Here is a 24,021-nt window from a genome sequence, read left to right on the forward strand (position 1 = left end):
ATTCAGCAAGATAAAAGGCAACAGTATAGGGGCTGGAGAAATTGCAGCTTCACATTAAAAAAATCTGAACCTTGGAAGAAAACAGAGGCTTTGAACACCTCACCATAAAGCTGTTTTCCAGACTCAGACTAGTTCTGAACAGTATTTATTTTACATAGTGATCATCAACAGTCAACTGAAATTATTCTGATTTTTCCAGTCAAAATAAAATAAATAGTATTTCCGGTGAGGAAAGGAGGTCTCTTCTCTTGACAGCTGTGTCAATCTGAAGCACAGAGCCAAAAGAAGCACTGGATATTTTTGAAAAATGTGATGTAAAGAAACCTCAAACCCTCAATGTACTTTCTCTGTCTTCTTGTGAGTTGCCATGACCTTCTGATTCAAAAAAAAAAAAAAAAAAAAAAAAAAATCCTTAAAATAGTTCAAGAACAAACTACCAAAACATCGAAGTATCTTAACATAATTATTTTATAGCTAAGCATTGCTGCATTATTTGTAATGAAACATTTACTACTATGTATGTCTTCCCTTTCAACGGTGCAACTGACCACTGTTAGAGTTGCAGGATTTGTTTTAGGAGCTTACATTTCCATGTCTTCTTCAAGATATGAAAGTACAGCTCAGCAATCACATATAGAGGAATATTGACCACATACTGGAAAGCAAATTAAGATATTTGAAGCATAAACATTGGTCATGTTTCTCTATTTACATTCTGAAATGCATACATTTTTCCTTCCTTGTGTAGTAATACGCTATTTTCTCTGAATATTTAGGTGGAAATGCAACTGTGTTCAAATAGAAATATTTGCCATTAACCATCAGTGTTCCTTTGCGTTCTTTCAAAAGATTATTTAAATGCTAATATAAGTAAAATGAATGCAACTGGCAGAAAGAATCGATGAGAGAGTAGAAAATCAAGATTAAATATTGTAGTAAATAAACAATGTGGAAACCATGAAGTGTTTAGCATATTATTAAATCACGTAAACTTGTCAGAGAAGTGTCTTAAAAATTAATGTGCTTTCAACTTATCACAAGTAATAAGGCATTTGTTTTTAAAGAGTACACAGATAAGAGTCCTTTTTCGTAGCTAAACTAATAAGCATTTCTTTAAAATTTAAATATTGCAACATAATCTGACTAAAATATTAATCAATAAGTGGACTTATAGTATGTTTCCTTAGATGTATCTTTCCTTAGATGTACAAAAATAATACATTTGTTAAACATCTGTAATCATGCATTCATTTCACCAGAATAACAACGTACTCTAAGCAACCTCACAGATGGGTAGAGACATATCACATGGAAGAAAACCATCAATATATTTTACTCCTTAACATTCACATTATCACGCCATTTCAACTAACTCTATACTTTTGGGTTATATTTGTATATTATAACATTTATTATCATAATGTTCAGATACAGGAGAAATAAAATAAACTAGAAAAATTGCACAAAAAAAAAATTCCTTAAGATGTTATTTCAAGCAGACCTCAAGCACTATAGTAAAAATGATGGTTTAGTTGCCTCATTTACATGACTATATTTGATGTTTGCCTTCTTTAATTTAAAATCAAATACTTAAGGTTTAAAGTAGGAATTCACAGCACGTGAACTTATAAACGTAGGTCAGGCATAGTGAGAACTAGCCACCATAAATACATCTTAGCCAGAAGGTCAGTGTGTTATTAGTCCCAATTATGCTGAAGTGTAAGAAGCCTTCATGTTGCAGACAATTATTCACTGCTGAATGAGCACAGACCACTGAGCTGAACACTGACTTCCATCACAGACAAAGGCTTACACAATAATGATCTATTCTGCCAAATTCTATAAGGACTTACTTAGTGAAAGCTTTCATGGTGTCAGATCGTTGATTCTTCTGTTTCAACATAATGATACAAAAATATCTATAAATATCTCCTAAATTTTAAGTACATTTTCCTAAATATTTATTTTTTGAAGTTGGCAAGCCTGCAATTAATTTTAAATACACTTCAACTTACAAGTTTTCCTTGGGTGTGAGTCAAATATTCCTAACACAAGATAGGCCAGGCCAAACTGATGACCTCACTATAATTTAAAAATACTTACATGAGCTCTAATTCCTCTTGACATACAGGAATTTATACAGATTTAATTCTCAGCATTCCATTTTTTAGCACTGAACAGCAATACAGGTGACAGTTTGTCTACTTCCCTATAGGATAATAGTTTTAATTCCAAACCAAAATAAGTTAGTCTTGTTCCAGGCTACCAGAACGATGCCCACTGCAGGGCTCCTATACAAAGAGCAAAACACCAATAAAGAGGATCAGAGACTTATTTTTACCTCTACTTTGAGAGCCAAGAAAGCAGCCTGCCATGTCAGTGTTATTCTTTGGGCTCTGCTGTCTTCAGATAATACCCATTCTCTTATGTCCCCCTTGAAATATTCAAGGAGAAAGGAAGAATAAGAGACTCTCAAAACCATGAGAAATCACAGGGGATAGAAGAAAGATGATAGAAAGAATACAATCAATTTTGTAAGACAACTTAAAAATCAGCTTGGCAGAGAAAAGACTTCAAACGGCTTGCCTTTTCAGCCCCTGCAGAATGCAAATTGTTGGTATGCCAAAAGAGCTGAGCTTCTCATCACAGCATACGCGCCTTGATCTACAGATCCTCCACTCTTATATGCTGTCTCTACCTGTACCTGGTAGACTTAATCTTGTCAACAACAAGCTTATTCTCTTCACATTTGAGGCCCAAATCAATGAAGTCTAAAGTGTATTCACTTCATGTAAAAAAAGTACGTTGATTAAATTTAAGTTAAATACCACAACCAGTCATTACAAAGGCACATGCACACCACTGACAAACATGTAAACATAGGTTTAGCCAAACTAAGCAGCTTATAGACGATGTTCCAAAAAAATAGCAATCTTATTAACATATCTGTTCTGTAAGTTACAGCTTAGCTGCAGATTTAAGCTCTATAGTACAAGGCCATGATTTAAGAGCCTATATTCCTCTGAACCTTCAGCGTCAGCTTCCTACAGTGACATGATTATTGAATGTTTCCACAAAGAGTAGTAGAAGCCAGGAGAGACTAAAGTTTTATTCTAAATTGCCGAGTAAAAATGGTGAGTGATAGGTTATGGGTTTTATTAAACTAACTGAAGAGAAATGTCATCTTTGTTTTTTATCCTAAGCTTTGGTTATTTTTGTTTTATTTAAACTTGCTTGCATTAGTCCTCTCTCTTTTTCTACAGGATTACTACTAAATAAGAAAACTGCTGGTTTAGGACATACTGAAATTGGAACCTTAATTCATGGCTCTATGGATCTTGGGAAAAAGCCAGTGCAAGTCTTGAACTTTAGCATGATAAACCCCTGGCACCCACTAATCACAAGATTGCATCTTCACATAAGATAAGGGGAAGATTTTTGGCATGGGAATGAACACATACACCTAGTTGTTTGCAAAGGCTTGCAACTTGGCAGCCTTTCAGTAAGGTTTCACTCACATAGCTGTTACTGTATACTCTCCAGCTATGGCTGGGAAGTTGATAATCCTTAAGATATGAGGAGAGTTTTGATTTCTGACACAGCATTCCTGAGATAAATGCAGGATCAGAGAGATGCTTTGAAATTCCCAGAGATACCCCACTGGTAAACTACTACATGGGAACAACTTTTAACAAAGTGTCTTTAAAAAAGAAAAAAAAAAAGTTAACTCAGAGAACTTGTGTTTCCTATCAAATAAGATATTAAATGTAAACCAGACGCAGAAAATACGGGAGTATCCCAAAGCCTGTTTTTCCAAATTTTTCCAGTGTACCTTAGTAGCTTTGGAGTAAACAAAAATAAGAGCTACTATTTCCAACTCCATTCCAGTTTCTTGTGAAAAGGATTTTCTTGTCCTGGTACAATTCCTTCTCGCTGTTGTCACTAGGTGTCATTTCAGAACATCAACTTGTATATTAAGCAGAGTTACACTACATAAAAGTACAGTAACCTTTAAGTGGTCATGAAACTTCCCTGCCTATATAATTTTAAATTTAAATGTTTCATATACACACTTATTCTGAATTTTTTTATTAATTGATGTATTAGTTAGCCACACACCTTATCATAGATCAGCCTATTTACCATACATACAAGATTGTGCATGTCACTACCAGATGATAATTGACTAGAGGTAAGACGTCTACATCATTAAGCACACTTTTTTTCTACCTGACATACCCACAAAAGGAAGGAAAATGAAAAATTAAGCCACCTAGAAACACAGAGTCGCTGATATACTGAGGTCACATGCAACTGCTTATGAAAAAAAATTTTATACTAGTTTATGACCATTTCCTCACATATTTAGCTCCACCCACTAAACACAAAGTCATAGGAAACTAATACCCACAAATTATCACTGTGGAGCAGTCCAGACAGCTACATAAATCCCTACAAAAGCCCTTGTTTTTCCATTCACAAGTATGATGCTGTCTGCTGCTTCAGTTCACACATCCCTTTCACTCCTCTGCATATATTCCTTCACCAGTCTAGCTTCCTTTCAGTATCTGATATAGTAATTCTGTCTCAAGGTTAAGTGAGAGAACATTGAGAGTTGTGGTTACAACTGGTGGCACTTCAGATGTGGGAAAAGGAGAGAAGAGTCCATCTGGGACTGGGCAGAACTAGAAAAGTAAAAGGGCAAAGCAGTAAGTAGTTCAACTTTTCAGGTACGTCTTTACAAAACACTCTGCAATTTAAGGAGTTTTAATATTATTAGAGTGACCTTATAACTATACACAAAAAAAGCACAGAATTGCAAGTCCCTGAAGAGCTGCTACCACTGCTCAGTATTTCATTAGCACGTTATCAAATTAAATCGCACAGTTTCCTCTGATGAGGTTTTGTAGGCGTAATCTACCTATGTCAGATATCAGGACTGCAAGTGTCCGATTACTTCCTGTCTAGTTAACCTGCTTTACACCAACTCAAAACAGATTTGCATAGGCAGCACAAACCTTCAGTTTTAGCAATATCTAAAAACTAATTCCTGAATGCAACACTCACTTCTGTACCAGATCTCCAGACAAATGTTATTTTGTGGTTCAAATCTCTACCACTCAGTAGTGAACAATAAGAATTTCCCGAGGAAAAACATTAGTCACAGACTAAAACATTACGCTATTTCACATCCACTGCCCACTTGCTGTAAATGGAATGATAGACATCAACAGGGAAGTGCTAAAAGCACTTGGGAAGCAGCAGTATGAGAAGTGTGACAAGTTCTAATTCAGTGTCCCTCTTCAGTTTTCCCCTTCTGCCTCCATCCTCCTCCTGCTCCCAAAACAAGTCCTCCTGTTTAGCATCACAAGCAGAATACAGTATCTGCTTTGACACAAGAGCAAGGGGGCCAAATGCTAGCATACACCATCTGTGTCTAACCTAGCCAGAAAACCACCACAATCTCTTCCTCCACTAGTGACACAACAATCTGAGCTGAGAAGACAAGTTGTGACAGCTGCATTCATACCCCTGGCAGAGCTGCCCTCCTTTCTTGGGTCATCTAAATTTGCTAGTTTGAGCAAGGCAGTCATAGACTGCAAAGACATCAAAGCCAGCGGAAGTTCAGGAATATGCAGAGGATCAGATCCTGGTATGGCAACAAGGAAGCCCCTTGCACCAGATCCACTGCAGGTTTTCTGGATATGACTAAAGCTTTTCTAGAGGCAGGAATGCAAGTGTAACGGGATTCTTTCTTTTCTTCCTTGTTTTCTTTGTTGTTTTGGATAATCCTGGAGAGGTAAAAGTCAGTAAGCATAGTAAAATACCATGTGGTCTACTATACTTAGGAAAAGATGAGGAGCTAATGAGTCTGAGATGTAGGGGACACCAAAATTATTATCAGGAAAAAGGGACTTCAATCCAAAAGGAAAAAAAAAGAGAAACAAAGCAGGAATGCCCCATTTTAAATCCAGTATTAAGAAAGGCAGATATTTATTAAAATGAAACAAAATTTTAAAAGCTATTGTAACAACAAAGCAAATTATCAGCTTAGGGATATATCTACTGGATGAAGCTTGAAAGACTTAAAGTAGGCCTTTAGCACCGGAAGGCAGAACATAGATACATTCTTGTAAATGAATATGGAAGTATTTCTATAGGACACCTAGATGATTACTCTAAAAACGCACAGTGCAGCAGCACTCATCTGGATGTGCTACAGTCAGGAACAGGAGAACAGCTTACACCTTTCATGTTTTCTTTTACTCTTGCAGTCATTTCTAGGCAATTTACTGGCCCTCTTACCATATTCCTTCTGAGCTGTAACATGTATGAAGACAGGAGAGTTAACACTTACAAAGAAGTGCTGGCTTCAAGACCTTCAAGTGTAAGCCAACCACCCGTCATTTTTCATTTCCACAGTCTTTTGTAGCATAACATAGCACCCCATGAATGGCAGAGCATATCTTCACGATGAAGCTATGTGACACTGGTGGACTTTGCAGTCAAAGGTTCTATTTGTAAATCAAAGTATCTTGATTACATTAAGTATTAAATGACACCGTACATGAGATCTAGTGAAGTGTGATTTTTTTTTTCTGTTCCTTACAGATACCTTAAGCAAAATGAAATAGCCCAAATATTTTAGAACCTACTTTACCTGTCAAAGGAATGGAACTGTACAGGCTGCTCAGCAGCTCCATCACCAAGAACTCCAAGGAAGGCTGGTGGCAGAAGAACAGCATCCACTGCAGTCCCATCAGCTGGTGTGCTTACCAGGCTTCTCAGGATGTCCTTTACATTGACATTTTTTGCAGTTGGCATAGAAGTTGCAGGTTTACTGTCCTCAGTTCCTGTCTCACTTCTGCCCTCTTGAGATTTATTTACTTCTAATGAGAGCGTGCACAGCACTTCACTGATTGCATCTGGACCTCCACTGACATTCAGAGCTCCTGCTTCAGCAACACTACCAGAACTATTTGTTTGTCCTGAAGCTGGCTCCTCCCCAAGACCAGAATCCCTTCTTTGTATAGATGCTGCACTTCCTGAATTCTCGGTGGAGGCTGAAGAACTAAGAGCAGCAGATGGGGTTTCCACACCTGTTCAAATCAAAAACAGAAAACACATTTTAAGTTCATTATTAACAGAATTGCCTTCACCACATTGCTCCTAAAGAAGTTACAGCAATAGGTGACAAGTGAATAACACAGCTATAAGTATTTCCTCTTGCCTATGTAAATACTTACAGATTATTATAAATGTTTAACAGGAAACTTAGAAAAGAAAGAAATCCTAATTTCTGAGAAACCTGAAGAGTTATAACATCCAAAAAAACTGACACAAGGAAACAGAAGATATTGACTCAACAATCAAAGAATGAAAATTAATTTATTGTCCTAAAGAGGAATAAGAGAAGTCTTATAGCTTATGCTTAGGTATATTTAACCTTACGCAAAATAGTAATGTTTCTGCCACAAGTCTTTGTGAACACTTAGCTACTTCAGTAAGATTAGTCACCTCTACACAGCAAAATCAACCTATAGACTACGTTCCTCTCAGATCAGAAAAAGATACACAAAAATACTGAGGCAAATTGAATACTATAATGTTGTTTATTTAACTGGTTACAACGCACGTATTTCTGTATGATCTCAGATGGACTTCCACAGATTTTTAAGATAAATAAGCCACATTATTTAATTTCCCCAAATAATTAACAGTTCACCTGTAGCAGAAGTTTCATTATTTTCATTTTCGGATCCCTTGAATGACTGACTATGGTTTGGCGGTCGTCTTTCATTCTGCGGTTCCAGTATATCTCTGTATTTCGAAACCATGAGCACAGAAATAAAATATACAACAGCCAAAGCCAAAAACTGAGCCTGTTTACTATCCTCCTGTAAAAAAAAGGACACACATACAAATTTTTTCCATTACAATTTCAGCAGCATGTTTATTTTTCTGTAAAGTATGCCCAGCGCTACCATAAACAGACCGAGTGTAAGCTGTTATGTCAACAAGGAAAGAACAATATCCTCTAGTCACAGTTTGTCTCACCTATAAAGTCTGGGAATACAGCAATTGTATTCAAGTGGCACCAATCCTTTCATTTTTCATTTATAAATATGACAACTTTGACTAAGGTTGTGTGTTTTGACTACATGCTTCAAATTAGTGCAGGGACTAGGTCCCTTTTATTTATTTACAGGTGTTTCTTTTATCATGTCTCCTCAAATGTGCCAAGATATGAACAGTATTTGCTGTGAAGTACCATCAGGCAAGCATACACAACAGAACTGTAGAAGTATTTATAAGCTATTACATCTTAATGAAGTAAGTGGAACTAATTCCAGAACCAGTGTTAAGGTTTTATTTCTTCATCAGACTGTTCAGATGGATGTACTATACTATGTACAATTTAAACAAGAATTGGCAAATACGCATTTGCATTACAGCTCTAACTTTATAAAGAAACTTTAAGAAAATATTAAAAATAAATCTTTATATGAACTATGCTAGGTATAGTCCAGCCTGGCATAGTCCAGCCACTCCTAGTGAAAAAGAGGAAAGAGTCACTTCCCAGATCCAGGTAGACATTATGATTTAGCCTACGCCTGTCCCTTTTGCTGCCAAAGAAAGAAAAGCTTTGTACATTTTGGGATCACAGGAGAACTGAACATTTGGATCCTCATTGACCAATCAATAAGAGAAAGAGTGTTCGGGATTTTTCTTCCCCTCATTTACATAAGGGCTCAGGTAGAATCCAATTTTTCCCTCCAAGCAGTTCAAGTAAGTTAAACTCAAAGCTCATTTTATCATTATTGCAGTGCCTATTGAAGCTCCACATTCCACGAAGAGTTCTTTAATAAGCTATACTGGGAGAAGTTTATGAGAAGTTCTCTAATAAGAACTAGATAACACAGCTGAATCCTACCTGTAATGCTGGAAAAACAACATACAGTCCCTCAGCATAACCTAAATCCTTAACTTTCATAAAACAAGAGAGAAACAGTAAGTTAATAAGAGCTTAGCATCAGAGATAAGCACAGAGCGAGACTAACGGAAGTCCCCTACAATGGTAAAGATTATACAGAATTTTCTTGCTAGATTAATTTTTACAGGATAGTTTCCAAGTGTACTTAATAAAGTTGCGATCCACTGAATTAGCACTACCCCTTTCTTATTTTTTCTGCTATGTTTGTGGAACTCCTTGAAATAAAGTTCATATACTACCGGAAGTACTACTGCTGGTGCTTAAGTGGAATCCTTCCGAGTTCCTCCTATACAGGTTCAAATCATACAATCCCAATTCTGTGTGCTGAACACAATGTAAGAAACTGCATGCAAGTCAAACATAAAAGATCTGGATGCAATTATAAGCAGCTCAGATAAAAACTATTCCAAAATAGATCTTTTAAAGTCTACTTTTTCTCCATAGCTCAACACAGTAGCCAAAACAAAGAGTTATTGTATTATTTTACATTTATTTGTGAAACAGAAAACGTAGCAGACTAGATATGCAAAAAAGCAGAGGTTGTGTGTGTATACTGTGTTTTTTAAAAAGAAAATACAAGTACACAAAATGTGCTTGATTTTTAAGATTGTATCATTAGGATTATATTAGTTGCCACTAGTATGAAAGATTCACTTTCTGTTACTCCTTTGCACACTGATACTGTAGTAGGGGTTGAAAGAAGCTTGTCTGAATCAATAATTCCTGTAAAGATAAAAACCAAAGATCCTTCACTATTCTGGATAGAACAAAAGTCACTGTGTAAATCATTATACTTGCTAAATAGTCCAATTATTGTAAAATAAGTTCTGGTGTCCAAGCTTGTGGCCACCAATGACTCACAGCCATTACAGCTGCTGTATTTGCTTACAGAGGTGGTTTTTTAAGCAATCAATCTCATTTTCCTCAGTATCAGCTATAAAGTTGCTGACAGGGCAAAGATATTTTTAGTCAATTCAAGACTAAAAAACATATGCATATTTACAGCACACACACACAAATTGGTTCCTCTGAGGGGAAATAAAGGAATTAGAGATGACCTCTAATTTCTAATTAGCTAGAAAGATACTAATTTTTCAAAAAGTGTACATAAACATCATCTTAATACATCATATCCATAAACAGTCTATATACAGCATGTGAAAGTATGTACTTGTACTAAACACGACATATTTAATATACAATAAACAGAATTCCAGAGAAACAGCTCTTAGGAACACACCAAAGAGCCTGATCATCAGGCAGCAATTTTCACATCTCCCTCTTTCCAATCCCAAACACTACAACCGCTGCAGAGTATTATGAGTTCCTAATTATCACGAGCAGTATTCAGTTCTAGTAAATTCAATTTAGCCAAACTGTGTAACACAAAGCAAGTGTTCAGCAGATATATGCAGAAATCTAGCTACAAAGAAAACATTATTTGTAACTTACTATGTCTCTGAACACCACTGCTCGAAGTCGATTAATATCCATATCCTGCAGAAGTCTGTCATGGTCTCGTATTGGAGAAATGCCACCAGTGACAATGTCCACTGGACTCTATTAGGAAAAAAAAAACAAACTGTTTCAGATTCTGTTTTTAAAAGTATTCTACTAAGAATAATTAAGTGTGTACAATCACCCACCGTACATCATATTGTCATAACTAGAGCACAAAGATCAGATAGGCGTTTAATCTTCAAAGGAAAAAAAATCTGGCAAATTCTTGTGACAGATTTATTTCACTGTGGAAGGTTAAATATGTAAGTGTTAAATTCACATCTCGGAAAAACTACTTCAGAATTTCCAGTGTTCATGCTCTTCAGCTCTATTAAAGTATCACTGGTATAGGTATAAATTTAAAATTTATCCCTCTGTACATAGTAATAGTTATTGACTTGAATGATCCTGAATGTGGTCTTATACTTGCCTTTGCTGCAGACTTTCCTGTTCCTATAAAGCCCTGCACTGTTTTTTGGTTCTTCACAATGTCTCCAACAGGCTTCATCTGTGCATGTTGCTGACACTCCAAGCAATTTCTTACTGCTACCGCACATACTTGAAAGGAAAAGAAATGTTAAGAATTAACCGAGGAAACAGTACTGTCTATACCCCTTACAGAGATATACAATACATTTCCGTGTATCATTTACACCAAGAAGTTTAAGCACATCAGTGAAATGATATTTCACTTCCACAAATTTTAAATAGTTGCAACATAATTCTCAAAAATTTTTAATAACTTACAACTAATAATTAATACTAAACTATTAGAACATGTATGCTTTATCTAATAGATACTTCAAAGTAAGTCAGCATCCCTTATTGAAATTTTGCCATGCATACAACCATGGGGCAGGGAGGGTGAAGATAGCTAAATTTCACAGACTAGCAAGGAAGAAAGACAAGTGATACACCAGTGAAACAAATGACAATGTTTGCACTACAACACTCTTACTCTTGGTCTAAACATTGTGAAGTTATACAATTTATTTTTTTAGCTTCACAATTGTACCTGTTTCATCTTCTAATATTATTTTCAAAGGAAAAAAAGAACTACCCCACCTCTATACCTGTTTGCATCCCATAAATCTTGTTCTACCTGCACAAAGTTTTAAATGCCTAGAAAGGGAGAGGAAGGCTAGTTACTGTTGAGGCTCTGAGCTGCTCTGGCACTCATGCAAATTAAACTTTTCATTACAAGTCTAACAGCATGCAACTAGCATGAATACTCTCCTCGTGTATAACTAACTGAACCCAGTTATCATCTTGTATGTTCTCATTTCCAGAATAGTAATTACTATCTTAGGTAATGACCACTTTCTTTCCATTCAATTTGATGCAAACATACTATCATACTGGATTCAACTACTGCCCACTTTGAACCCTGCTCTTTAGAAATTTACATCTCTAGCATTCACTATACCTTCATCTACCGACCTCAAGATTTAAACTTTTTTTTTCTTACGTATTGTAAAGGTTCATGGTTTTGTATGAAATACAAGATTTCTTTTTCTTAAAGCTTCTATATTCTCAGCCTTGACTATTGGGGCAACTTTGTCAAAAGAAATATCTTCATGGATAAAACGAAAACATGCATCCAAAACAGTCAGGCTACCAAACTTAATTTCTTTTATTTAAGCTTTCTAAAGAGGAAAAAAAAAAACAAAAAACAAACATGTATATGAATTGCAGAATACAGTAACAGTAAAATAGTAAAAGATTCCAATGCTTCTTTGACTAAATTTAATCTTGATTTAACAAAAAAAGGACAGAAAAAAATAAAGCTAACAATTGCTAACTATTTAAGTAACAATAAGCTCCTACCCTCATTAAGTGATTTTATTTGCTTACCCAGTCGAAGACATTGCCGCAGAATTCCTCCAGATGACATATTTTTCTCAGACTCTATTTCAGTGAAACCAAGAGAGCTTGCAAAAATTAGCACATCCACAAGGTTGATTAATCTCTGGAGAAACGTTAAAGATGCTTCTACTGAAAGTCCTTGAGTTGGCTCAATATTCTCCAATTCATGCTATACAGAAAAATAGAAAGCAACATTTACTTCTTCACAAAGGTGATATTCCTACAACTTAGAAGAAGAGAAATGTATGCTGGAAGTCCATTTTCAGTCACATTCAAATATAGTAATTAGTTGTATTCTAGGAACAATCACTAGTACTGGGATTTAATCCCATTCCAGACCACTGTGGGACAATGAAGCTAGCCAACTTCTTTTTATGTCTTCAGGCAAAGGGGCCAGGTATCCAATTTATCTTAGGGAAAGCACGAAGAGAGCGAAGGGACAAAATAAATACTTGTGGAAATATCCCACACACATCCTGTTTCCTGAAAGGACAGATACAATACTTAATACACTGCAAAGGCATCCTCCCACAAGAGACAAATTTTCAAATAAAAATTAAATTTCTTACAGTAGCAGATGTGGCAGCAGAAAGTAATGGCAATATACCACCACAAGCCATGATCATGTTGTCCATCACTTGAGAGATGAGGTGAATTGTGTTGTGCACAAATACAACATTGTCACTGCTATTCACAAAGTCCATCACAGTTTTTGTAGAATGGCTGTCCAAAAAAACCCATTCAGAACACAGTTTTACTTTTTGTGGTATTTTAGCATCTTTATGCTTTCATAAAACTAAATCAAGACAGCAATGGGGAGCAGATAACACATAAAAAAAATAAAGCAAATACTAAGGGCTTCTCAGAAATTAAATCACTTAAGTATCCTATTTCTTCATTCTTATCATGTCAGTACAGCTATATGGTTTGATTTAAATTTGAAATTCACTACTACAAGCTAATAATACATACCACTCATTTAAGGTATTAACTCCTAACATTAAAATGCAGAATTACCACTGTTTTCAATGATTTTTTTTTTACAAAATTCATCTTATTACATTCCAGATCCCTGTTACAAGTCAATTTTTAAAGGCACAGGACCCTATTACAGAACCCTATCAAAGCAGCAAATTAGCGAGTGCAAATGCAGAAGCAATAAATGCTATTTCAGATATATATATATATATTTTAGACCATATTTAGACACTAATAAAAGATGCAGGCCCATACATTACATTACTTACATTAGGAACATGAAAATCATGGTCCGATAAAAACCAACAGCAAGACTGCCATTGACTTAAACGTAGCCAGGATTTCAGTCAAAATATATGTGCAGGTCTTCAACCAATACACATTTATGTTTGTAAAGAGTCTTAAAAAAAATCTGAGAATATTTGGGTATAGGTCACAAAATAAGTAAGGCTACTGAATAATCAGTAAAATATCAGATGTGCAAAATTTCAAGTCAAAGAGTGACTCTGATGTAGTTTCAACAAAATCCCAAGTTAATTATAATTGAAATGCCAGTTCAGATCATTCCATATAAAGCATAGAAATTTACCTTCTCCACATCTGTATATCTGTTTCTATGGAAAAGAGTAAATCTGTGAGCAAGCGCTGATGCATCAGTGACCACTTGAATTCAGGAATACGGAAAACAGTTGATCTAGAATCTCTTCTCTGCCCATCTGATGTAGCAGCTAGCTCTTGTCCTGAAGAATCTTGCTGCCTTGAGGTCTGAATACCCAGTTTGCAGACAAAAAAAAAAAAAGCCCCACACTCTGGTTATTAGTTTCCATGGCACCATGGCATACACCAAAATATATTTAAAAGACTTGAGATTTTAGATATTCAACAAGTTTAGACTGTGTACGTGGTTACAAATAAATCTAAAACTAACTAAAACTATTACACAAATGCTATTTATTTGATACACCAAACCAACAAACTAGTCTACAGCTGCACTACCACACCTGTCAGTCTAGGCATACAAAAGCAGCAACTCAACCTTACCACAGGGGGAGGGTATGTTGCTGTAGACAGTGGTTTTCCTCCTTTAAGGAAGAATGGTGCAGAATGAAGGGCATCCACTAGCAGGTATCTCTGCAGAAGGGAAGTACTCAGATACATGACTATTTGACCATGAAAAGCTGAGTTAGTAACTAAATACTAGAGGGGTGGAGCACTGTTGCATGCAACAGAAGCGCAGTTTTAAATTACACTTGCACAAAAATCATAAGCTGATGTGATGGAGTAACAATTCTATCAAATTTTATAGTTCAAAACAAAACAAAACAAAACTGAGAGAGAATGTACCTGCAGAGTAGCTAGTGTAAAAAATATTTTTACAAGTTCCATCAGGACATGAAAGAAACTTAGTGCTTTTTTTTTCTGCATAAATAACATTCGCTTCTCAATAATTTTTAAAGCTGACATTATAAGAGACCCCACTGAAAAGAGTAAAAGGTGGATGTACAAAGAATGAAATCTTAGAGATTTCTCAGTGCACAAGCCAGTAAGAATTATGGCTATTTTAATCAAGAGTTGAAAGTATTCTTTAGATAACTCACAAAACCCACAAACATTAAAATCTCCAAAATGTCTACAGGCACACTTTTCCAAAAGTCTCATAAAAGAAGAACTTCCTTTTACTTTTAAAGCTAGACAGAAGAAGGACAGGTAGAATTTACCTCAGGTATGGATCTCGGGGGCAGAGGTGCTTCCAGACATGTGTTAGCTTTCAGTTCCAGTCTTTCTGTATCTGATGCAACACTAGAAACATCAAGCTTGGCGATTCTTTTGTCAGATGCTCCAGCAGGCTCTGGAACACGTGCATCTGAATTTTCTTCAGCTGTTTTGGTTTCACTTAAAATAATATTTTCTTCCTCCAGCTTCTTTTTCCCTTCTGAATCCAGTTGGGTCGCTTCTTCTTGAACTGCAGAACTCACTGTTTCTGGTAAAGAAGTCAGTTCTTGTTTTTCCCCGTCCAAACCTTCTGTTTCGGACTTTAAAAGCACAGATTCAAGTTGCTTCTCTATTACTTTTTCTTGCTCTGTCACTTCACCTTCATTAGAGCTATGTTCTTTGTTCATTTCTGCAAACTCTTCTGAAGGTAAAGGCATACTACTTTCCTCTTTCAAATCAACAAAGTCATCTTCATCTTCTACCTCTACTGTTGATTTTTCCTGTCTTTCTGGACTTTCAGGAGTTTCTCCTTCCAGAGTAGTTTGCACTGCTAAACAAGCAGCAGTCGCAGCTACTGTTTCTTCGACAAGCTCGTCAGCTCTGCTCAGAGAATCTTCAATTGCTTCAGCTATTCCAGTACTAATTTCTGAAACACTGGGCTTTGTTCCCTCTGGTTCTGGAGAAAATATCGCACAAGGCACTGCTTTTAAATCCTGTGTAGTCTCCCTGTCTTCTCCCTCTATCTCCTCCCTATGATTAGACACTGAATCAGTTTGTGGGTAACCATCCGATGAGGTATTTGTCTCTTTTTTTTCAGTTCTGCACTCCATACCATCATCAATAACGCAGGAAGGAGCTGTAGCATCTTCTTTTAACTCCAAATTTTGTTGCTTTCCCTTGGTTTCAGCTTCTTTGCTAACTCCAGAGATTGTTCTAATAGGAGCTGAAGAATGTATTCCACTCCCTTCAGCTCCTTTCCCTTGGTACTCCTTGTACATTTGAGAAAGACTCTCTTTGTGCATTTCAAAAGTTACCTAAAAGAAGAGTTGAAAATACATTAAAAATTATATATTAATGACTGTTTTCTCTGGAAAAAAAAAAATCATTGCTCAAATTACAGTTACACTACAAATTTATATTGGATACTGTCCTCATGATAAAAAAATAATTTCACATTGGATATTCACTTCAACTGAGAGCAAGTTTTTAAGTGTATCTGTTATTTCTGGCCAAAAGAAAGAAAAGAGAAAAAAAAGTCATAAAAGAGTAGAAAAATCTTAGACTGATGCTACAGACAGGAAATTAAAATGTTTACTAGAAGTACTGAGAGTTTTAAAGACTTCTTCTAGTAAAAGAAGTGAAAATATTTAAAGTTTAAGAGTTGTAGTTAACACTTGCATTATTTCCTAGGCTAATCATAGTGATCTGTAATTAGAGTAATCTGTGCTACTTGTATTCATGTAATTGTATAGAATGCAGATAATGTGACAGCATAACAGCCACAGAATTACTAAATTTGAGACAGTTGACAATCTCATTTTTTTTGTAAGAGGGGGACACTGTGACAAATAGCAGGGGCACTTAATATAGCTGAGCTTTCACATCATTTTAGCACCTTGAGCATGCTCCACAATCCACAAAGAAAAATAAACTTTCAAGAAGTTTACATTAAAAAAGTCCTCTGGAGGACAATCCCACCAAGTCAGAGCACAAAGAAGCGTGTAATGAAGTCAAAATCTTGGGGACCTCCAAATGATACCTAAAATTCTCCAGAGGACTTTTCCTCTGGTGAATGCTATTCACTCAGTCTAAAAGGCACATGAGAACAGGTACACAATTTGATTAAAATTAGAAGACCTTCCTACTGATGAGCTGAAAGAAAATATTATTGATTTGGGTATATAAACAAAAATTTCAGATAAAAAAAATTATTTATATACATCCAGATAAAACTAATTTGCCCAAATAAACAGCTGTGTGTGGAAAGAACTCACTTGACTAACTGAAGTTTTTATTAGACTGTCATTCAATTTAGTTTATCCACACCTTTCAATTTAGGATTTAGATTTATCTTCTATAACAGAAGTGTTAATTTATCTGTAAGTTTAGTTCTCAAAATTTTCACAATGTATAAGCTGCAGCTGAGTGTTGGTTTTTTTTTTTTTAAAACCATTTTCTTTATCATAAACATTTTCCACAGACAAAGGAGAGCAGTACATTTTACTAAACACACGAATGCACATTTTTTTATTCTCTTACACACTAAATCCACTCATTTGGATTTCACCTAAACATTCCAAGTACATGGTATTCAAAGTGACAATAAGTCAGCAGGAATATTTTGTCTTAAGGTGATACATATACGAGTCAAAAACTAACCTGACAGGTTAAAAAAGCACTAGAAATTATAGTTAAAAAATCAGAAAGGAGCAAAGAAAGAACAAAGGTAAAAAGGAATATCCTTGGCAGGCTGTGTTGTCAATATTAGCTTTTTAACATACTATTTTCTCCATCAATCAAATATAAATTGAAATACTGCAGGAGCAGTGTACTATTCTAACACATGACCTGAAGCATGTTATTTGTTCAACTTGATTTAATTGAAACTTGAGTCTCTAGCAACAGAACTGGGATATCTTCCTCCTCCTGTTTAAAAAAAACAAAAAGTCTTCCTGTACTAGTTTTAAATCAGTTATGTACAAACAAAAAAAATTGTAAATGATTACAAAGAACGGAAAGTTCATCCATCTGTCACAATGGATCTACAACATATCTGATTATAGGGTATTGCTAAATAAAGTGCGTAAAGGGCATTATTACTTTAGAACTACTTCCTTCCTGAACTGTACCACAGTCAGGACGTCAAAAGCAACCGAGAATAGATCATGCTAATAAGCTCTCCATTGTACTTTTAATTTGTTTTCGAAACATGATCAGGCAAAGCTGCTACTTTTGGTCAAATAATTACTTCTCTGAAGAAGAAATCTTGACAACTTGAGCTTCTCCAGCTAGCTTTCCCTTTTTTCTCTTTCCCTGTTGCTTTCTCCATTCGAAAAACTACTAAAAAGTTTTATTCCAACAAGTACTAAAGAGACATCCAATAATAAAAATATTGTTGGTTTATTTCAACAAAACTTATCATATGTACTTCCCAAAAAGTTCACTGACCCATAATGTGTAGACACGTCATCTACACAACGCAAGTACAGCTGAACAGATCTGTGATAACATAGCTACCTTTATTCATTTCTGTCTTCAACATCAGACTTGTTACTGCAACATTCATTTGGAAAAATACATGGGAAAAAGGACTCCTGAAAAGTATTTGCAGGCTTTAGCTACACCAACTAATTATGTTCTTAACACTGTTAAGCTACATCCAAGTAGGAGACCTGGATTCTACTCTGGTTATGCACTGGTTCCAAAACTGTTGAACAAGTCTCATGTCTAGCCTCAAAACCTTATTTCACTTGTCCCCTTGAACCAAGGCAAAGCAAGATAAAGATGAAGATGAGAATGGCACTATTGTGTGTGTGTGTGTGTGTGTGGAAAGGTGCAAACGAAGTAGACATGTATGTCAAATTCTATTACTGCTGCTGCCATCTCTCCCCAGTACAAATGGGGACAGGCATGATGACACTAAGACGATCACAAGAGAGTGGTTGCATGGACCTGTTACAAAACTTGATTTTCTTCAGTGCTCAAACTTGAGAGCAACGGAGAGTGGTACATGACTCACAGAACATGCTCAATAACAGCAACAATTCAATATTAATGGAACGAATTAGAGAGATGCTTTACAGGGCTGGCAGTTACTAAAACCACCTTGCAAAAAGAGCACATTCACAGTGTTGCAAGAGTTTCATCAAGCAACACTTGATGCTTACACTCATCCTTACAAAACACAACAAGCTTTAACAGTAATATAAAGCTTTAAGTTCTGGCAACCCTGTCCACATAAGTGCTTTGATAAATTACCAAGCTGGTTAAATTAAATCACAAGCATCAAAGAACATAACTTTAAATACATTCTACAAGTGTATCATCAGTTCTGTTACAGCTGCTTTCCCCCAGCACTTCACAGAAATCATTGAGGTTAAGGTCAGAAAAAAACTTCAGATCATGTAGCCCAGCTCTTGATTTTAACCCACTTTCCTACACACTGAGCCCAGTAACACAGACTGGATGACAGCATCCAGAATTGTCCAGCCTTGGTTATAGAAATGAAGAGATCAAATCTCCCCTGTGTAATTTCCACCCAATCTACTCTACTATCTAGAATTAAAAAAAAAAAAAAACCCATCCTTCTTCATTTTGAATATCTACCTTCAATTTCTAGTCACTAATTATGTCTACATTTCTGAGTTATTAAAAATACCTCAATGAGTATGAAATATCATGTTTTCAAGTTTTTTTTTCTTTAACATACTATAACAATGTTTTTTAAAGTCCAAAAGACGGAGAAGTAATAGCACCATCTAAAGAAAATGAGCTTTCATTCTGAAGGACTAGAACCCTTCCCGTGACCCCCTCTGCAACCTTTCCAGTTCTTCAAGAAAAATCTTTAAGAGTGTAAGCAACCATATCTTCATGCATCCTTCCAGTTCAGTCTCAGTAAACTCATATGCAGCAGTAAAAGCAACTTTCTTTATAGCTTCTTAATTTCAACACCACAAAACACATCCTACAGTGCTGGTAACCATGTCTGGAGAAATGGTCACTTAGTTATATCTCAGTTTGTATAACCCGTGATGTACTCTTTCCGTAATACTAACCTTTTCCTAGTGTGCTGCCTAGCTGCCTTTACAAAAGCCTATTGCAGCTTCAGGTTTTCTCTTAGCAACCAAATTTATAGTCTTGTTAATAGCATTAAATCAACCTTGCTTGGAAACAAATCAAAATCCACTCTCCTTAAGTCCAAGGTTGTGAGCCTGCTTTTACTCTCCTCTCTCCCCTGAACACCACCATCTCATGGTCGCTGTAGCCAAGTCTGCCTTTGACTTTCACATTCCCAACAAGCCCTTTGTTGGTGGTAAGTGTGAGGGTCCACTAAAACACCTCTCCTCATTGGCTCCTCTATCACTTGGAGGAAGAAGTTGTCAATGAACTCAAGGAACCTTCTGAATTGCTTATGTCCTGCTGCGTTGTCCCTCCAGCATATATCAGGGCCATGAGGGCCAGGATTTGCAAAGCTGAGGTTGCTCCTACCTGTCTGTAGAGAACCTCATCTGCTTGTTCTTCCTGGTCAGGTGGCCTGCAGCAGACGCCCACTATTAAGTCCCCTTTACCTGTCCTCTCTTTAATCCTAATCTAGAAACTCTCAGCTGGCTCCTCATCTATCTCCAGATAGAGCTCAATAAACTCCAATTGCTCTCTCGCATCAAGAGCAACACCCATTCCTCATCTTCCCAGCCTGCACTTCCTAAAGAGCTGGTGTCCCTTCATCATATGACTCCAGTCACAGGAGCTGTCCCACTACATCTCCATGACCCTAACAAGATCACTCTGTGCATGTCATACTTCATATTACATTACCGAAAGCTCCCAAATTTTCTGGTCCCTTGTTAGCAATTTCACTGCCTCATTAATAAGCATGCCATAGCCAAGATTTCAGTTATTCTTAATAGCTTAAGCTCTTATTGGCTTGTCAGCAATGGAGTTTTCCTGTGTTCTAGCTCTTTCCTTCACATCATATCTTCTCATTTAATTTTAAAGATAGTTAAAATTTCAGTGCTGGAAGGAAAGCTCATCTAGATCTAAGACTCCCTATTTTTTATACTCCAAACAATCACAAAACTAAATTCTACCTAAAAACTAACCACTGTTTCAGCAAAGCCCCCCAGGATTTATTAGCAATATATACTTATTCATCCATTATTCAAAATCTTCCCATGCTACTTACTCTTTTGACTCTTAAGAGAGTTTCCTGTTGCATGCTTTGTTTTTTCTAACAACCTACATGTGCTACCTTGGAGTCAGGCACTGTATGTATTTGTATTAATTTTGAATATTAACATGTGAATCATGAATTACAGACCGAGCAGTTCAGTTTTCCCAACTAAGACTGCTGAAAGTTATCAGTATGTGTTCTACTGACTGTATAGGTTAGAGATGGAACCAACTTTGCAACAAGTTGACCTTTGCCTAACTATGTCAACAACTAAAACTACAATGGTAAGGGATGCAATATACTTCCACGATCAGTCTCATCTGAACCAGGGAATAGACAATGGTCTGGAGGCCATTACTTGGAAAACCAAACTGTGCTCTTCAGGACTACTAATTTGCTACTACAAAAAAAAAAGAAAAAGAAAAGAAAAGAAAAGAGAGTGGCCAGAAGGTCAATATTGATAACTTATCTTTACAATGTAAACTTATGGGCAAATAAATCCAAGCACAATCTGATGAGAATCTACGTTGATTTAAGAACAAACTGTAAGGAGACACATAATGGTAAAGAAAAGTAGACAGTAAAGAACTACAGAACACCACTTAAAAAAACCCCAAATCCACTTTTAAAGGACAGCAATTTCTACTTCTACCACAAATATCAGAAAGAATTCATGTCACCTAATGTATTAAATACTGTGCTTTAAATAACATTCAAATTAAAATAGCACTGCACAAAATTACACAAACTACCTGAAATAGTATTTTTCAAACATGCATTTCAAGTTTGGGGGTTTCTTATTTATATTTTAAAAAAACAAAATTTAAGAAATACTGCTTTGTAAAATCCAACTTTTCAACAAGCCTGTATAAACAGTTCTGCTTACTACACCAATTTGTAATTTGGTTTGACAGGAAACCAAGAAATAGTGGTATTACAATGGAGGCATTGGACAATTCTTCCCCCACACTTCCATTACATGATACGGCATTTATGCGTAAACGTAAGTTTATAAAGACAAACAACACATCCTACAAAGAAAACACCTATGTTTAAAAAAGCAGTATCAATGAAAAAGCAAAATGAAGTAGAAATTATTACTACTAAATACAAGTAGTCAGAGATAGTATACAAAGATATTAAAGATTAGAATCTGCAAGCATGCAACAAGACAACTGTTAGCTTGAAGAAACTTAAATGTACTTAAGTCATTTTTTATTTTCCTTAAGGTATTTGCAACTGTAAAGTTGATAATACAAAATTAATTACTAGAAATTGTTCTAAATTAGTGAGCTAAAAGGCCAATCATTAATCTCCACCATCATTTGATAGTTAATCCATAGCTGTTTGCAATGCTTGGCATGCATCTCTACACACTACTAGTTAAAGACACTTGTGAGCTAATAACTGCAACATTTGCCTCTGCCATTAATTTTAACTTAATTTGACATCCAACATTTACTAATTGCCGAGGAGAAAAATTAACATGCAGCAATGAAAAAGGTTAAGATGATTGACATTTGCATTAAAGAACATAGGGAAAATATTTTAACTATACGTTAAGATTTTGTCTTTTTTCATTATCAGGTGGGCAATTTTGTAGAGTAGAGAGAGGAATGAAATGTCTGCTAGACAGGTCAGACAATTAAATAGTACTGCTGTTTCCTCATAGAGTCTGCTCAGTGCAAACTAGCTCCTGTGCTGCTGACACCATCAATAAACTTCATAAATCCAGAAAGCATTACAACTTTTTAAATCTTAAGAACTTTATTGACCTGTTTTTCCACTTCTCCTCTAGCAACACTAACTGTTCAAAAGTAGAAACTAATCTCCAAACAAAACCAGGTCTGTTTAGATGAGAGGCACCAATATCAAAAGACAGCAGACCTAATTTTCAATTCAGCAAAGTGAAAGATCGAAAGGTAATGTGTGCACCATATACTGACTTACAGTCTGTAACCCACTGACCTGAGGAATCTCTGGGTTATTTCTGAGTGGTTCACAGAAGAAAGCTAAGAAAAGCAAATTAACATATATTATGCAGGACACTACACATGAGCAATTTCTAGGATTTGTCTAAGCTTCCACCAAAAAAGCGTTCACTGCCACACAAGGCAGAGGCAGGTGAGGGAGAAAACCACTATACCAAAACACTTTAATGTTCCTGTATCCTCATCTAAAAAGACTTTTGCCCTTTTTCTCCTCAGCTTGAGAAAAAAATATGCATGCAAGTAATATCTAGAATAGGAAAGCAATTACTAGTCAATATAATTTGTAAAAGTCTTTGCTTACCTCAGAGACAATTTTATGTATGTTTGCCATATTTTGTTTTCAAATCAAGTCAAGGTATAGCTTACTGTTACATCACCGTACAATAATAAATTGAAAAGGCATACAAAATATGTATTTGCTCATTTTCACTAATGCAACTATTGCTTTTAACTAATTTAAATTGTAAGACATGAGCACAATATCCTCTCAAGGTATCCATCCATGGATGCCCCATCCCTGGAAACATTCAAGGCCAGGTTGGATGAGGCTCTGAGCAACCTGATCTAGCCGGAGATGTCCCTGTTCCTTGCAGGGGGGCTGGACTAAATGACCTTTGAAGGTCCCTTACAACCCAAACCATTCTATGATTCTATGATATTTCCTCTCTATCCCAATCCTTGCCACCACTCCTACAGTTCAGCAGACTGTCAAATTCTGCCTCGTGCACATTCTATATTTAGTTATTAAGAAAAATATGTTGTAACTAAATTCAGTGTCTACCACTCTGCATTGTCATAATACCTAGCTGTAGATCTTGTGCACTTCTCTGGCCATCCTCTTCCACATCCTTTTCTCAATGTGTTGTTGGAAGCCCTGTAGCAGAGACCCCACATCCATCATTTCAACTCATGGCCCAGAAGCCCAGTTCAGTTCCCACAGCCAAAACAGAGTCACAACGTGAACACAGGTAGCAGCCAAGTATGGAGGAGTTTGCCTCAAAATCGGCAGCAACAGCAAAGGAGGCCACAAACAATTCTTGAGGCTGCAGACACAGGTCTCATCTTCCAATGATTTTTATTCCAAGTTA

General features: G+C 36.1%; 1 protein-coding gene across 2 annotated transcripts in view; it reads right to left on the bottom strand.

Moving 5' to 3' along the window:
• The window catches only part of LRBA (LPS responsive beige-like anchor protein), a 423,660-nt gene that overhangs the window by 319,472 nt on the left and 80,167 nt on the right, over positions 1 to 24,021 (bottom strand). For both annotated transcript variants that reach the window (XM_086746251.1, XM_086746250.1), the window contains exons 23-30: positions 15,058 to 16,086; positions 13,929 to 14,104; positions 12,931 to 13,084; positions 12,350 to 12,530; positions 10,926 to 11,053; positions 10,448 to 10,555; positions 7,727 to 7,898; positions 6,662 to 7,100 (exon numbers count right to left, since the gene is read on the bottom strand). In XM_086746251.1, the coding sequence (XP_086602377.1) occupies positions 6,662 to 7,100; positions 7,727 to 7,898; positions 10,448 to 10,555; positions 10,926 to 11,053; positions 12,350 to 12,530; positions 12,931 to 13,084; positions 13,929 to 14,104; positions 15,058 to 16,086 (2,387 nt within the window). The remainder of the gene's footprint in view (positions 1 to 6,661; positions 7,101 to 7,726; positions 7,899 to 10,447; positions 10,556 to 10,925; positions 11,054 to 12,349; positions 12,531 to 12,930; positions 13,085 to 13,928; positions 14,105 to 15,057; positions 16,087 to 24,021) is intronic.

Source organism: Chlamydotis macqueenii, chromosome 4, assembly GCF_036417535.1.
Source record: "Chlamydotis macqueenii isolate bChlMac1 chromosome 4, bChlMac1.mat, whole genome shotgun sequence".
Lineage (NCBI taxonomy): Eukaryota > Metazoa > Chordata > Aves > Otidiformes > Otididae > Chlamydotis > Chlamydotis macqueenii.